Source organism: Schistocerca americana, chromosome 3 (assembly GCF_021461395.2).
Source record: "Schistocerca americana isolate TAMUIC-IGC-003095 chromosome 3, iqSchAmer2.1, whole genome shotgun sequence".
Lineage (NCBI taxonomy): Eukaryota > Metazoa > Arthropoda > Insecta > Orthoptera > Acrididae > Schistocerca > Schistocerca americana.
In genome coordinates, this window is record NC_060121.1 from 946,345,095 (window position 1) to 946,361,762 (window position 16,668).

Genomic DNA, 16,668 nt, shown 5'->3' on the forward strand with positions numbered 1-16,668 from the left:
GCGACGCCACTATGTTGAATAATGCTTTTCGTGCAGTCGCAGGACGTCGTGTTACGACTCAAACTGTGCGCAATAGGCTACATTATGCACAACTTCACTCCCGACGTCCATGGCGAGGTCCATCTTTGCAACCACGACACCATGCAGCGAGGTACAGATGGGCCCAACAACATGCCGAATGGACCGCTCAGGATTGGAATTACGTTCTCTTCACTGATGACTGTCGCAAATGCTTCGAACAGACAACCGTCGGAGACGTGTTTAGACGCAACCCGGTTAGGCTGAAGCGTCCAGCGAGCGAAGCAAGGTGGAGGTTCCCTGCTGTTTTGGGGTGGCATTATGTAGGGCCGTCGTACGCCGCTGGTGGTCATGGAAGGCACCGTAACGGCTGTACGATACGTGAGTGCCATTCTCCAACTGATAGTGCAACCATATAGGCAGCATATTGGCGATACAGTCGTCTTCGTGAACGACAATTCGCGCCCCCCTCGTGCACATCTTGTGAATGACTTTCTTCAGGATAACGATATCGCTCGACTAGAGTGTCCGGCATTTTCTACATACATGAACCCTATCGAACATGCCTGGGATAGACTGAAAAGGGCTTTTTATGGACGACGCGACTCATCAACCACTCTAAGGGATCTATTCCGAATCGCCGTTGAGGGGTGGGACAATCTGGACCAACAGTGGCTTGATGAACTTGTGGATAGTATGCCACGACGAATACAGGCATGTATCAATACAAGAGGACGTGCTACTGGGTATTAGAGGTACAGGTGTATACACCACCTCTGAAGGTCTCGCTGTATGGTGGTACAACACGCAATGTGTAGTTTTCATGAGCAATAAAAAGGGCGAAAATGATGTTTATATTGATCTCTATACCAATTTTCTGTACAGATTCGCCGGCCGAAGTGACCGAGCGGTTCTAGGCGCTACAGTCTGGAACCGCGCGACCGCTACGGTCGCAGGTTCGAATCCTGCCTCGGGCATGGATGTGTGTGATGTCCTTAGGTTAGTTAGGTTGAAGTAGTTCTAAGTTCTAGGGGACTGATGACCTCAGAAGTAAAGTCCCATAGTGCTCAGAGCCATTTGAACCATTTGTTTGTACGGGTTCCGCAACTCTCGGAACCGAGGCAATGCAAAACTTTTTTTGGTGTGAATATGTTCAGACAGAACTGCAACAACTCAAATTAACAATAAATTTTCAGCAATTTGCAGTTCAGAATCTGTCAGTTTTTGACAGAACCCCTCTCACTTTGATGCAACTGCTCGTACATCAATCGTATCGATGAATAACGCGAGAGCTGCGCCGAATTTTGCCTGGCCACTTCCGGAAGAAAGTTTTTTTAAAAACATAGACAGTTTCAGATATTTATACTGGTCAAGGAACAGTTCACCCAGTAGTATTCACTATCCTTTCTCGAGTGCACTGTCACACTCAAGGTCAGACATGCAAAATGTTAATTTTGTGGAAGGGTACGCAGCCCTGCGAGCAACTGAAACAGTTGAGGTGTGCCACTCGTATGATAATTTTGAAAGATCTTTCTTTTCTAGGTACTGGTACACAAATATAAACGTGTGGATGTCAGAGGAGATTTTTAATCCTGAGCCATTCCATACCATCCAACTAAGTATGCTAAGGTATTTTGAAGAATACATAAATAGGATTAGGATGAGCCGTTGTGTCATTGGGACATGTTGCAGATTCTAAAGGCTAATTTGCTTAGAGAAGTCAGTGAAAAATTAATAAACGCCTCTTAAATCGACTTAGAGGAGGTTAGGACAGTCCTCGATTCGACTGATTTGATCCAGACTCAACAGAGAATAGGAAAATCGAGCAGCAGAAGCATAATAACGATAATATTTCATATGGTAACCGTAAATAAAGGCGCAAAGGAAACAGGTGTAGCCTTGGCTACCGAGACAACAACATCCATGTAATGACAGGATTAACATTCGGAATGAGCTTTATTGTAACAAATGTAACAATCGGTTTTACAAGCCAATGTATCTAAATATCTGGTTACAATAATTCTCCATACATGTGCTGCTGCAAATGTTGTTATCAGTGGTTTATATAAGAGATAAGTGAGAGACGAAAGTACTCACTTAACATATCACCAACTACAAGATCATGGGAGCTGTAGGCGCCAGATCTAGTAGTGTAAAGATACAGTTCCGTCTGCCTACAAACGTAGGAAACATAGCTACAGAATGCAGGTTCCTAGTAATAGATGATTTAGTGACAGGCTTTATTCTGAGCATATATTTCCTACGTACCAGGGATGCAAGAATCGATCTCAGGTGTTAATGTGTCCATTTACTTATTAAGAACTGACTGTCACAATAGCAAATACTGCCATGGGTTAAAAATAATAATAGTTACTAGTCAGAGTAAAAACACAGTTGGGTAGTAACCTGAAACAATTACTTTTGATGGCATTAAGGAGCGTAGGTATTATTTAACCTTCGACCAGTAATTTGATCTGGCTAAGATACCAAAGAAATATTATGATGTTTTTGTAGACAAACCACATATAATATGAGGCTACGAGTGCCTCCTAGATATCATCATACACGAGACTTAATGTCGCTGTTCTTGTTCCATTTCTTTGGCGAAAAGAGCCACAGTTAACAGAAAGATATAATAACTGTTATCTGTATTCTGACCTGAAGTTTCTTATCTAACTCTAAATCAGTTACATATTTCCACATGGCTTATCGATTATAAGTTAATAACCAGCATCCCTAGCAATACCTTCCCAGTCATATGTCAAAATAGGAGGATGCCACTTCCTTGTATACATCTTTTCCACGACTACAAGGTCCTAATGAAATTGTTTATCAAATTTTTCAGAGACGTCTCCATAATTTTCAGGGAAGAAGTAATGGATTGCAAAAAGGAAAAATATTTTCAGAGACATGTTGCAGCCGAGCTTTTCATAACATGACAACAGTTCACTCATAGGCTAGTTACAATTTTGTGCTCTCCTATTTCTTCAGAAATCGAAACAAGCATTTTTAAAATGTTTCCAGGCAGGCTCTCCGCGCTGCGGGCCAACGAAAAATTCTCTTTGGCTTTCGATTCACTCAATCGTGAGAGCTTTCCCCTCACATGCCTACATGTTCGCTTTCGCGATTCATTTTCTTTACAAAATTTTTCCTGATTTATACACTTTGGTGACAAAGATATGGGATACCCCTAATATCTAGTCGAACTACCTTTTGACCAGCGTAGTACACCAATTCGACGTGTTATGGATTCCACAAGTCGTTGGAAGTCCCCTGCAGAAACATTGAGCCACGCTGCCTCTATAGCCGTCCACAATATCGAAAGTGTTGTCGGTGCAGGAATTTGTGCACGAACTGACCTCCCGTTTATGTCCCATAAATATTCAATGTAATTCATGTCGGCGATCTGGGTTGTCAAATCATTCACTCGAATTGTCCAGAATGTTCTTCAAACCACTGGCGAACAACTGTCACTCGGTGACATGGCGCATTGTCATCCATAAAAATTCCATTGTTGATTGGAAACATGAAGTCCATGAATGGCAGAAAATGGTCTCCAAGTAGCCAACATAGCCATTTCCAGTCAATGAGCTGTTCAGCTTGACCAGAGGACTCAGTCAATTCCTCTTAAGCAAAGCCCACACCATTATGGAGCCACCACCAGCTTGCACAGTTACTTGTTGGCAACCTAGGTCCATGGCTTCGTGGAGGTCTGTGCCCACTCGAAGCCTACATCAGCTCTTACCAACTGAAATAGGGACTCATCTAACCAGGTCACGGTTTTCCAGTCATCTAGGGTCCATCCGATATGGCCACGATGTCGTGCTATGAGCAAAGACACGTGCATCGTTCTTCTGCTGCCATAGCCCATTAGCGCCAAATTTCGCCAGACTGTCCTAACGGATACGTTCATAGTACGTCCCACATTGATCTCTGCGGTTATTTCACGCAGTGTTGCTTATCCGTTAGCGCTGACAATCCTATTCAAACACCACTGCTGTCGGTCGTTAAGTGAAGGCCATCGGCCACTGCATTGTCATGTTAAGAGGTAATGCCTGAAATGTGATATCCTCGAAACACCATTGACACTGTGGATCTCGGATTATTGAATTGCCTGACGATTTCCGATATGTTGTGCCCCATGTGTCTAGCTCCGACTACCATTCCGCACTCAAAGTCTGTTAATTCACCTCGTGTGGCCATGTTCAGGTGGGAAACCTTTTCAAGTGAATCACCTGAGTACAAATGACGCTCCGGCAATGCACTGCCCTTTTTTACTTTGTGTACGGATGCTACCACCATCCGTACATGTAGATATCCGTACCCCATGAGTTTTGTCATCTCATGTATAAAAATCACTTCATAATAACAAGTTAGAATCATTTCTGCCCACATACTAACTGAAGTAAGATGATGAGCGGGTGTGAGCTGAGCATTGAACAATATTTTTGTTACATTGTTTCATAATTGACATATGTAGCAATGATACATAGGTTAGCAATAAGTTTGCCGGCCGCTGTGGCCGAGCGGTTCTAGGTGCTTCAGTGCGGAACCACGCTGCTGCTACGGTCGCAGGTTCGAATCCTGCCTCGGGCATGGATGTGTGTGATGTCCTTAGGTTAGTTAGGTTTAAGTAGTTCTAAGTTCTAGCGGACTGACGACCTCAGATGTTAAGTCTCATAGTGCTTAGAACCATTTGAACCATTTTTTAGCTATAAGTTTGTACTGTTTTTCTTTGTGAATGAAAGAATTTGCAAAACAAAAGCCACATCTGTTGTGGCAATACCCCTCAGACCAAATTTCTCCACCTGTGGCAAGGCAGGCAAGCTAGTTGCCTGTGCAGTCCTGATAATTGGGCTGGAATAGTGATGTAACAGCATGGTTCGAGATTCCAGTCCGCTACAGTGGCAAGCTAAATTTCCTGAAAATGCGCTGCCTGGGTCCCCTACATGAATGAAGGTGGAGGACGTGTCACAACAAAGTTGAGCAGAGCCACTGTAAACAGTCGTCATTCAGACCCTAGCGGTATGTTGTCTCCGAGTACCATCGACTTCGAGACATACCCCACGCCAGCTGACCACCCCTTGTGCACACCAACCAGCTTTGTCTATGTCTAGCCACTTCTTGCGGCTGGTCGACTAGCCGCTGCTAGACCTCATGATTTGGGATTTTGAGCTAGAGCCATCAAGAGGGTGCCACGCCCTAGGAGGCTTCGTGTGGTCTCTGGAGGTCTCCAACTGGTGTCGGGGTCTTTGGAGTCTGTGTGCCAGCACACTATGTGCATGACCGACTGCTGGAGCAAGTCAGCTGGCCAGCACATGCATGCCTTCTGCCTGCTGCCGCCTGACGTCACGATCACTTCTTTAGGCCAACACTAGCCACTGCAACTCTGCTGGACCAGCGCTCCTACCAGTGTCTGTGCACCACATCGTGCTGTGCTGAGGCAGTCACACTGCTCGGAGGTCAACGCACGCTATCGAGTCGCCGCCATCGATTACTGTACGAGCATGTAACGCCGGAAATGCATATCTTCCTATCTCCATCTATTGTACTATAACTTTTTTTTCTTATTTTGTTACCTGAAGATATGACATTTCTGTGTCTTTGTATATTGTAATTGTTTCACTATTTGTATATATATGCATTTATGTCGATTTATAATTGGTTTCTTTTGTGAATATTATATATGCATTTATGTCGATTTATAATTGGTTTGTTTTGCGAATATTATTTGTATTTATACGCTGAGTCTGGCCTAGGGAAAACTAAGCTATCGAACGAATACATAGATAGGTCGTGTGGAGAACCAAAGTGTTTAGGATCTTTGGTAGTGTTACCGCGTGGAGCGCGGGCAGAGCAGAGGGAGTTTGGCGAGGGTGGTGCAGTGGAGCAGGTGTGTTGTGTGACGCTCCCGCGAGTTGCCGCGCTTTCGGGGTTGGGCAGCATGTAATTGCGCTCGACTTGCTATGATAGTTTCTGACACAGTGTCGCGGACGGGAAGCATTAGCTGGCGCACATCAAGAGCCCGTTTCGTCTGGTGACCGTGTCGAGAAGAAGGCGCGCCAACATCAGCTTCTGCAACAGCGACGGCCGACAATGAGTGACTGTCGCCACCTCCTCGATCGACGGCTTCAAACCTTCAATCAGCCAACAAGGAAGACTGGAAGCACGTAAAGTTTTAGAACTGTATGGCAGACCTCAGCTTTTCAAACTTTTAAAATTGTTGCATCACAAAATTACAGCAACTTAGCATGAACCTTTGTTGCTCATTGTACCAATTGCATTACCAAGCAGGGTCCCTTCCTTTTCCGGGATGAACCCGAGTGTCGTTGAAATTCAAACGCCAGCATCATTCGATTTCACTGCTTTAATTTCAAAGTTCAGTTAAGGTATTCATAGCTGGCTACAATATTTAGATTGCACAAGCACAAATTAAGAGTGCGAGTTTTGTTACCGTATTTTAGTTACCTGTGACTGCAGCTCAGCTTGGTACGTACTGAATTTTACTATTGGTAATTGTTCAGAATCATTTAATTCAAGTTCAAAGTTAAATCACTTATTTCTAAATCGCGTAGATTCAAGTAGCTTTTGAAATGATTGTTGAGGTAGTCCAAGACTAACCGTATTTTACTGAATTTCGATTTGCTTCAGAAAGAGAGCTCACTATTAACTTCAGTCACTAAATTAACTATCGATTTTCCGGTTTTATTAATTCTTTTGCTAAATTAAGTCAGAGTGTAGCGAAATTTATTACTTCTGACAAACTTTCAGTTTTCAGACTGCACGTGTCTTCAGTTGGCACGCTTCTAGTGCTAATTATATATGTAAGAACCTTTCTTTTTCAGCTACTATAGTAATTGTCCTTAGGACTGGCGACCGTAATTTCCCCCAAATCTCAAATATCTAATTACCGCTAGTTAATTGTTAACGTAACGGCCGCACATTTACTTTCTTTATTAACTTTACCCCTTTTCAAAATTAATTTCCACCAGTTTCATTTGCATTTTTCCTTTCATTTAGATGTATCCCTTTCCTCGCTCTATACCGACAAATTGACTTCGGTGACGATTGCTTTTCCCAGATTTCCATTAGGTACACGCGGTTTAATTTTTCACTGTCATTAAGGTCGATAAGTGAGGGGGAGGTTACAAGCACCTTACCGAATAAAGAATGTATTTGTTAACTGAGCCCTTCCACGACTGCTGTACTGCTGGTACTCTGCAACCCATCCCGTACACAGCATCTCGGATTAGTGACGATCATCCTGGAATTAATGGTTCGGGAGTACCGACTCTGTTACAGAGTTAAGTTTCAATTTTCATTGTTATATGCGTCATCAGCAAACCAAAATTGATAAGAATTTGCTAGTTTCGTGCAATTTACATTTCCACTGTCGCATAACGTGATCAAATGAGACAAGAGATCACTCGTGTAAAACGAGCTTGACAGTGCGACTTGTCTGGTCAGTATACGATTTCCCGCACAGACAAACGGTCTAGTATACAGGGTGATTCAAAAAGAATACCACAACTTTAAAAATGTGTATTTAATGAAAGAAACATAATATAACCTACTGTTATACATCATTACAAAGTGTATTTAAAAAGGTTTTTTTTTCACTCAAAAACAAGTTCAGAGATGTTCAATATGGCCCCCTTCAGACACTCGAGCAATATCAACCCGATACTCCAACTCGTTCCACACTCTCTGTAGCATATCAGGCGTAACAGTTTGGATAGCTGCTGTTATTTCTCGTTTCAAATCATCAATGGTGGCTGGGAGAGGTGGCCGAAACACCATATCCTTAACATACCACCATAAGAAAAAATCGCAGGGGGTAAGATCAGGGCTTCTTGGAGGCCAGTGATGAAGTGCTCTGTCACGGGCTGCCTGCCTTGAACCAATTTCAGACGATAAGGTTTCATAACTAACCTTTTTCGTAGGACTCTCCATACAGTTGATTGTGGAATTTGCAGCTGAACAACTGACGTCGATTCACGTCTGCCGTACTCAATAACACAAAAAGCTTTCTGTTGAGCGGTCGCCATCTTAGCATCAACTGACGCTGACGCCTAGTCAACAGCGCCTCAAGCGAACAAATGTACAACTAAATGAAACTTTATAGCTCCCTTAATTCGCCGACAGATAGTGCTTAGCTCTGCCTTTTGTCTTTGCAGAGTTTTAAATTCCTAAAGTTGTGGTATTCTTTTTGAATCACCCTGTATTTCAAGTGCCCGTAGGTGGCACTGTTTTTAGCGGGACGCAGTGGGCGCCGGAGGACGGAAGGTAGGAAATACCAAATCAAATATGTATTGCGTCGTTAACGATTGGAGCAGTGGCCGTGGCCGCTAGAGCGGGTGGCGCTCCTGCCTTACCTGTGCTATCTCGGTGACGTAGACGGGCAGCGCGGTGAAGACGGCGCCCATGGCGGCGCCGGCGATGGCCCTGCCGGCGCACAGGCCGGCCACCGAGGCGTGCTGCGCCGCCCACGCCGTCGCCAGCCACGCCGGCAGGAACGGCAGCCCCGCCACGAGAAGGGCGCGCCTGTGCCGACACAACACGACAGCGCGGCGTCAGCGGGCGGGCGGGCTCTAGCCAGGTGTTTTCTTTAAGAAACAGTCGCTATTACGCAGGTTTGTAATAGGGTCTGAGCTGAAACTTTTTATGGCCAATTACAAGACGCCACAAGCCTTCCAGAATACGAGGGACGTTCATTAACTAATGCAATACTTTTTTTCTGAATGCAGGTTGATTTTATTCAGGATTCCAATTCACCTCATTATTCTGCATTCTTTTGGCTACAGAACCCTATTTATGAACATCAATGCAGTGGCCTTAACCACCTTGTATTGTATTGTATGTTAACTGGGGACCTAGAAACGACGGAGAGGCTCTGTCCCCGCAGTGGTCCACAACCCCACGACGACCACCGCAGTCCACTTCACCCCTCCGCCACCCCACACCGAGCCCAGGGTTATTGTGCAGTTCAGCCCCCGTTCGAGCCCCCAGGGAACGTCTCACACAAGACAAGTACAATCCCCTATATTTGCGTGGTAGAGTAATAGTGGTGTACGCGTACGTGGAGAACTTGTTTGCGCAGCAATCGCCAACATAGTGTAGCTGAGGCGGAATAAGGGGAACCAGCCCGCATTCGCCGAGGCAGATGGAAAATCGCCTAAAAACCATCCACAGACTGGCCAGTTCACCGGACCTCGACACAAATCCTCCGGGCGGATTCGTGCCGGGGACCATGCGCTCCTTCCCGCCCGGGAAGCCGTGCGTTAGACCGCACGGCCAACCGGGCGGGCTTAGCCACATTACTGGGACGGCCTGTTGTCCGGCACAGTATCATTCTACTCGTCGACGCCGGAGCCAACGCCTTTCTGCATCAGTAACCCACTTATCGTCCACGTATTGATTTCTGCGGAGTGCACCCTTCATTGGGCCAAACAGGAAGGTGCGAGATCCGGGCTGAAGATGTTGAGGAAGAACAGTCCAATGAAGTTTTGTGAGCTCCTCTCGGATGCGCAGACTTGTGTCTGTTCTTGCGTCGTCGTGGAGAAGGAGAAATTCATTCGAGAACCGCCAATGAGGGTGTCCGCACGTTCCAGCACTGCAGAAGTCACAGCTGTGTGCCGCCAGCCGGCACGCGGGACATCGGACAGTTTTCCACTCCTTCTTGTGATGGTTACAGACGCCTCGCCCAACGACTCACCATGCTTTTGTTCACTGCTAGGTCTCCGTAGACATTATGGAAGCGTCTATAAGTATCATACTCTGGTTTTCCGCCGGAAGAAACTCACTGGCAGCTCCTTGTTTCGAACGCACATCCTGTACAGACGCCATATTGAAGGTTACACAAAGCGCCGCCACCTGTCGGAACTTCATGGAACTATAGGGGATGCAGAAATTTTCCATGATATCCCACAACAAATTTCACATTTTTTCAACCGTAATTGGCGGAGAAGAAAATGTGTTGCATTACTTACTGAATACCCCTCGTATTAAAAATGCTCCATACCTTTAGGTTTTGGACCCACCACTGAAAATTGCCCTATGGGCGCCCTTACAGGCAGCCGCAGTTATTGTGCAGCAGCAATTGTAGCGCTCAGTCGTGAAACATTACAACACCCGTACAAAGCAAATCTCGCATTCACTCTCTGGTCAAAAGTGTCCGAGTACGGCTGTGTAATGCATAATTGAGCACTATATGTCACGAGAGATGGACCTGCCAGTATAAAAAGAGGGACGGAGTGTTGTGTTCTCAATAGAGAAGCAGAAACAGCAGGATGAGTCGGACAGGACAGCTCAGTGACATAGAACTTGGACTAGTCATAAGATGTTACCCGAGTAACAGATCCGTCAGGGACATTGTGACCCTTCTAAAGCTGCCGAAGTAGATTTCTGGTGATGTGATTGTGAAGTGGTAACGTGAAGGTGCAGCCGCAACTAAAGAAAGACCAGGCACACCTCATGTATTGACGGACAGGAACACTCGAGCATTGTTGATGGTGATTACTAAAAACTGCATGAAATCAGCGGAAATCGTGAGTTTCAGAGTGCTACCAGCACTTCAGATAGTACAATAACAGTGCCATTTAAAAAGAATGGGATACAATGGTCGAGCAACTCCTAATAAACCATACATTTCTATAGTCAGTGCCCATGCCGCTGGTTAGTGGATGGCTGGAAATAAGCTATTTGGAGTCATGAATCACGCTATAACCTCTGGCAAAAAGATCAAAGCTTCTGGGTTTGGCGAATTCATGGGGAACCCTACCCGCCAACAGTGACTTGCAGAGGAGGTAGTGTTACTGTATCCGGAAGGATATGAGCTTATCTTACGCCACAGTGTACTATGCACAGTAGAGGAACATTTTCGAAACGATGGCTGTTCGTATCAGTACGACAGTGCACGCTGTCACATCTTGTGGACAACAACATTCCTAAAATGGGATTGCCTTCCCAGAATTCCAATATAAACCCAATGGAATATCTTTAGGATGAGTTAGAACGTCCACTTCTCTCCAGCAAAACCTCCTCTAGTTTTAGCCCTTGAGGAAGAATGGGCTGCAATTTCTCCACAGGTGTATTCATGAACCTCACTGAAAGCGTCCCAAACGAGTTCAATCCATCATAAAGTCGATGGGTGGAACCAACCCATATTAATGTCCATTAACAGGTGTGTTCAGATAGTGTAGGTTATGACTAATCCAAGACAAGTGACATAATAGATAAATGTAAATACTGAAAGATCGTAGGTATACGATAAAATTATTGAAACTGGGTACTGTTGTGATGCTTTTTGTTTGTCCCATATTACCCGCCCGTTACTAAGTGGCTGCTTTTGTTAGCCTCACGCTTGGAAGGATAGTTATTTAGTGACTCTTCTGCAGGACCTACTGAGGCAGTGGCGCAAAAACTGACTGAGCTAAAAAAGAAACGAGAAAGAAAGACTCTCAGAGATTTAACTTGATGTCTGCTAGAATCCTTTCGCTGGACCAGATCGTGACAGTGAGAGCACGCTGTTGTCACAGTATCGCCACGCGGTTAAAGACGCCACGTCACGAATGGCACGGCCCCTCCCGCCGAAGGTTCAAGTCCTCCACGGGCACGGGTGTGTGTGTTGTCCTTAGCGAAAGTTAGTTTGAGTGGTGTGTAAGTCAAGGGACCGATGCCCTCAACAGTTTGATCCCTTAGGAATTCGCACACATTTTTGTCGCAGTATCGCTTCTACAATGTCATTTCGTCCAAGTAGCCGTTAACAAGCTTTACGTGGCAACAGTCCGCTTGGTCCACACTACTGCGACCTGCACAGCATGTTCTTGTTCAACAACTGGGTTCTTGTTGCTTGTTAGTTACATTGTTCTAGCAGCTGCTGAAGCAAATGGTATCTGAACAAAGGCTTCCGATTTCTGCCGACTCAGAACTAGAGCGAGCACGACGGTGCTGTAAACAAGCAAGAAAAAGGAATGTGAAGGGGATACGTAATTTAGTTACACCTTCAGCCAGTTGCTGCTTCCAAGTATCGATTGGTATATTCTGCTACGTAAATAAGGAATTCAAGAAAATGCTTTCTGTCGCTGATTGCTATGTTACGGGAGTTGTTAGTCGCTGCATCTACTCTGTTGATCTTAGTTGAACGCTGGGGTAAATAAACGTGTACTCTGTCGTTGGTTATCGGCTACGTTTCTCGAGTATCTGGTGTCATAAGGCCACTGGATGTGGGCCCTACTTAAGTATTAGGTATTTTGTTGTTACTGTAGTGTACAGTTTTTTATCTTGAAAAATGTGCACCTAATTCCGTTTTTTTTTCGCGTGGTATTCGAGAGTGTAATAATAGAGAATTAGTGTGAAGGTGGTACGATCAATTCTCTGCCAGGGAATTAAGTGTTATTTGCAGAACAGCCATGTAGATATAGATGCTTGTTATAGCAGATATTGGTACAGTGGAGCTAGTTAATGAAATAACTGTGATCAATACCCAGATGCAAGAGGTGATCAAGACCATAGACAAGGCTTCTAATTTGGATATTTTGAAGTTTCATTAAAACATGTTTATTCAAACAACGATGTAGCTATGAGAACGTCTCTGACAATGCCAATGACTGCAGCATCTTGTGAATTTTGTTTCAGCTGATTCAAGATTTAAAAAAAAAAAAAAAACTAGTTAAGGTCGAGTAGGCGCTTCAGTCTGGAACCGCGTGACCGCTACGGTAGCAGGTTCGAATCCTGCCTCGGGCATGGATGTGTGTGATGTCCTTAGGTTACTTAGGTTTAAGTAGTTCTAAGTTCTAGGGGACTGATGACCACAGATGTTAAGCCCCATAGTGCTCAGAGCCAATTGAGCCAAGGTCGAATAAAGGTGAGCCCGCATCTCGTGGTCGTGCGGTAGCGTTCTCGCTTCCCACGCCCGGGTTCCCGGGTTCGATTCCCTGCGGGGTCAGGGATTTTCTCTGCCTCGTGATGGCTGGGTGTTGTGTGCTGTCCTTAGGTTAGTTAGGTTTAAGTAGTTCTAAGTTCTATGGGACTTATGACCACAGCAGTTGAGTCCCATAGTGCTCAGAGCCATTTGAACCAATAAAGGTGAAAGCAGATAGTCAAATTCAGATGTCTTGTCGATAGAACACTACACAGCTACTAAACTTGACTTCAGTGACAAAATCAATGAGTTTACTTCGTCCAAAGGAAGGAAATTCAAAGTAAAGTTGAAATAATAACAATTCCTCGTTAATAATTGACATATTAATTATAATTCATAAAGAGCGAATGCAAGCGGTTCTTTGTTATACACTGTACTAAAACCAGTACATAGAGGCTGGGATATATAGATTTTGTTGTACTTTCAATTTTTCAGAAAGTTCGTAATGTATCTACTACAATGGCACATATAATTTGTTGTGTGCAACAGTTTTCATCAATTATTTAACTAACATTTCACACCAATATTTCGTTTTTATTAAACCTACTGACAAAATAAATTATAAAATTTGCTACATCTGCCTATAAAAACCGCGGAAAGGAATTAGTTTTACTGAGGGAGGAGAAGGCCACCGCCAGGGAGGCGGGATCATCTCTGTAATCAGAACAGTTCTGTCCTTCCGTCCTAGCGATAGTTTTTAATTGTCGTTCGGCTCCATGATGCTCAAGCGTTTTATCAGCTGTCAACTTAAGAAAATTAGAAATATACCAAGAAAAAAACGGCTAGCAGTGAACCACTTAAATTAAGACAAGCAAATTCAGTATTAGTGGTTAATCTTCCACGGCCAACGTGAATTTAAATAATGTTCTTTTAAGAATGAGGCCTCATTACTTTAAAACCGAAGGCAACAATATAAACCGACCTTCGGTCGTCTCTGAGGTGATTCTCTTGTAGTTGCTCTGAAGACGATCGCTGCAAATACGGTCGCAACATTTATTGTTATGGTTGTCTTCTTTTTCAAAATATTGCGGCCTAAAACCCAAAAGGATTTTATTCTAAATGAGTTATTATTTAACATATCGCGGTTCGGATTCACAGTCACGCTGAATTATTTTAAAGGATATCATATTCGCCACTAACTGTAGAAATTATCGATTTCACAATTGCAATTTCGGTCTTAAGGCCATTATAAAGTGGTCAATGTACGAAGCTTTGGGCTCGTTTAGTCTTGCTGTATTCTCCTAGTTAAAAGGTTCAGTTCGGACAATAAGATGTACACATGTCGGATGTTCTGATGAAAAACTACCACTTGATAATGGCCTGAAAGCCGAAATTGCAGTTATGAAATAAGTAATTTCTACAGTCAACGGCGAATATGATGTCCTCAAAAAACATTACTATTAGTATTTTCATTTAAAATCATAGCCTTGTATGTCTCAGCGCATTAGGCCTAGGTTGTTGTGGTGGTCTTCAGTCCTGAGACTGGTTTGATGCAGCTCTCCATGCTACTCTATCCTCTGCAAGTTTCTTCATCTCCCGGTACCTACTGCAGCCTACATCCTTCTGAATCTGGTTAGTGTATTCATCTCTTGGTCTCCCTCTACGATTTTTACCCTCCACGCTGCCCTCCAGTACCAAATTGGTGATCCCTTGATGCCTCAGAACATGTCCTACCAACCGATCCCTTCTTCTAATCAAGTTGTGCCACAAACTCCTCTTCTCCCCAATTCTGTTCAATACCTCCTCATTAGTTATGTGATCTACCCAGCATTAGGCCTGGGTGTGAGATTAATTATGCATTAATTATACCATGTGCAACCCGACTTGCAAACTTTACAATTGTTCTTCAAGAAGTTGAGTGAAAAGTTGTATCACTTCTGGAGAAAGCGAAGTTTATCCCTCTTAGTGCCGGGATTCTCTCTTGGCGTTGGTGAGGACTGATCCTCAGTGCTGTGACCTTCCTCACCAGACATTACGGCGCCTAGAGTATCAGCAACCAAACTGACAGCCAGCAGTCGCGGGTTACCCGCCTCGCAGGAACACCGAAGCACTACACAACCGACAGGCAATATTGCTGAACGGCCACAGCAACAACCACAACAACGACACCACAACAAAGACACCAGCGGCCACCACGGGCCACTACCGACTACCGACCTCTATGTGGCGAAAAATTCAGTACAGCAATGATGAATGAAATGTCTTATGAACACAGTACTGTTTATACCTTGGTTAACAGGCATTAGTCTGTTCTCAAATACTGATCGGAAATAATATTCTTCTCTGCAAATGATGGGAAACTGAAGTTTCTTACCTTTTCACAGATACTGGAAACTCTCGTTCGTTCCCATAGTTCATTAGATTTTACCTGGTTGTGTAGAAAACCACCCTGGGCGTTTTTCATCAGGCGTCATATAGCCTGTGCTGAATGGAGTATCATTTCAGTCATCACAAATCTGCGTGGTTCTACCTATAGCAAGCGAAATAGGGGGCTGGGGTTCAATTGCACACCACAGTGTGCTGTCCTGCTATGTGTTCACACTAAAAACAGTTATTGTGAGCGACGAAAGCAGCCAATGCTACGACGTGGGTGGCATAAGTTGTGTGGTTCTGCAAGTACCGAGAGGAGGAATGTTGTTACTGGTGGACGATCAATTAATGTTTGCCTTCTAAAACTTTATGGTTATCTTGCTAAAGGCAGTGTATAGCGTAATGGTATGATATAACATGTGAATTACCTCTTCTTTTATTGCGTAGTAAACCTGTAACTTTACTTTTCCAAGCCGGTAGGGCCAAATTGTTGGAAGAGTAACTATTCGATGGGTAAATCCGGAAATTAATTTCACGTACATTCACTGTGGTGCGAGAAACTACTGGAATCATTGATACTGGTGTGGTTTGAAGCATGTGGGACCTAAGATACTCCCTATGTTAGCAGATTTAAAAGATGGAGCATATTATACCCGAATCAGAATGCACTGTGGTATTTGGGAAAATTTTCAGTACACGATGGATACTTCGCTGAGGTTTCGGGGCTAATTCTTAATTCAGTTAGTATTCATCGGGTTTCCCATTATGCCACAGATACTTTACTGGTGAATTAGTTGGCAAAATTATGTTACTAGAGGTTTTGCTAGGTGATAACACTGAGTATAGGGTGGTTTTTAGCTATAGAGGATTAAGCCAACTACAATGCGCAAGAAACTAGCCAATCGTGCTGCAGTCACAGTGCTGGTTGGATGAAGGGCTTCAAATTTTCAAGTTACTATGGGAGTTGCTCTTGACTCAGGAAATAGGGGATACGGTCTTGGATGGCGTGACGGGAAGAAGGCGGATATGGTGGGACCGGGAGGCTGAGTGTTACTGGCAGTTTCCAACAATCCTAAACGGACATAGTCTTCTCAGACGCGAGAGTTTTCGACGTCAGGTTCGTTGTAGCGATAGCTGTTCTGCAGTTGTGGATTACAAAGTAGAGTATTCCGTGATTTAGCGGATGTTAAGATACCGCTGAAGCCTTGTAGTAGATAGGACAGCTAATGGGTGGAGGAGCTGTCATCAAAGAAACGTTCATAAAGGGATTCCTTATATACATATACGAGGGTTTGCACTTTAATAGTGACAACTATTTAATTACAGCTCGTACAGAGTTTTACTGACCTTCAGAGTTGTCACCAGCATTGTTTATAACCCGTTGCCAACGACGTGGAAGTCGTAGTATGCTCTTAGCA

At 44.2% G+C, this 16,668-nt stretch overlaps 1 protein-coding gene across 1 annotated transcript in view; it reads right to left on the reverse strand.

Annotated features, from left to right (window-relative positions):
* LOC124606567 (facilitated trehalose transporter Tret1-like) overlaps nucleotides 1-16,668 on the reverse strand; it is a 166,670-nt gene that overhangs the window by 47,791 nt on the left and 102,211 nt on the right. Inside the window, exon 3 of the mRNA XM_047138551.1 lies at nucleotides 8,394-8,562. Within this exon, the coding sequence (XP_046994507.1) occupies nucleotides 8,394-8,562 (169 nt within the window). The remainder of the gene's footprint in view (nucleotides 1-8,393; nucleotides 8,563-16,668) is intronic.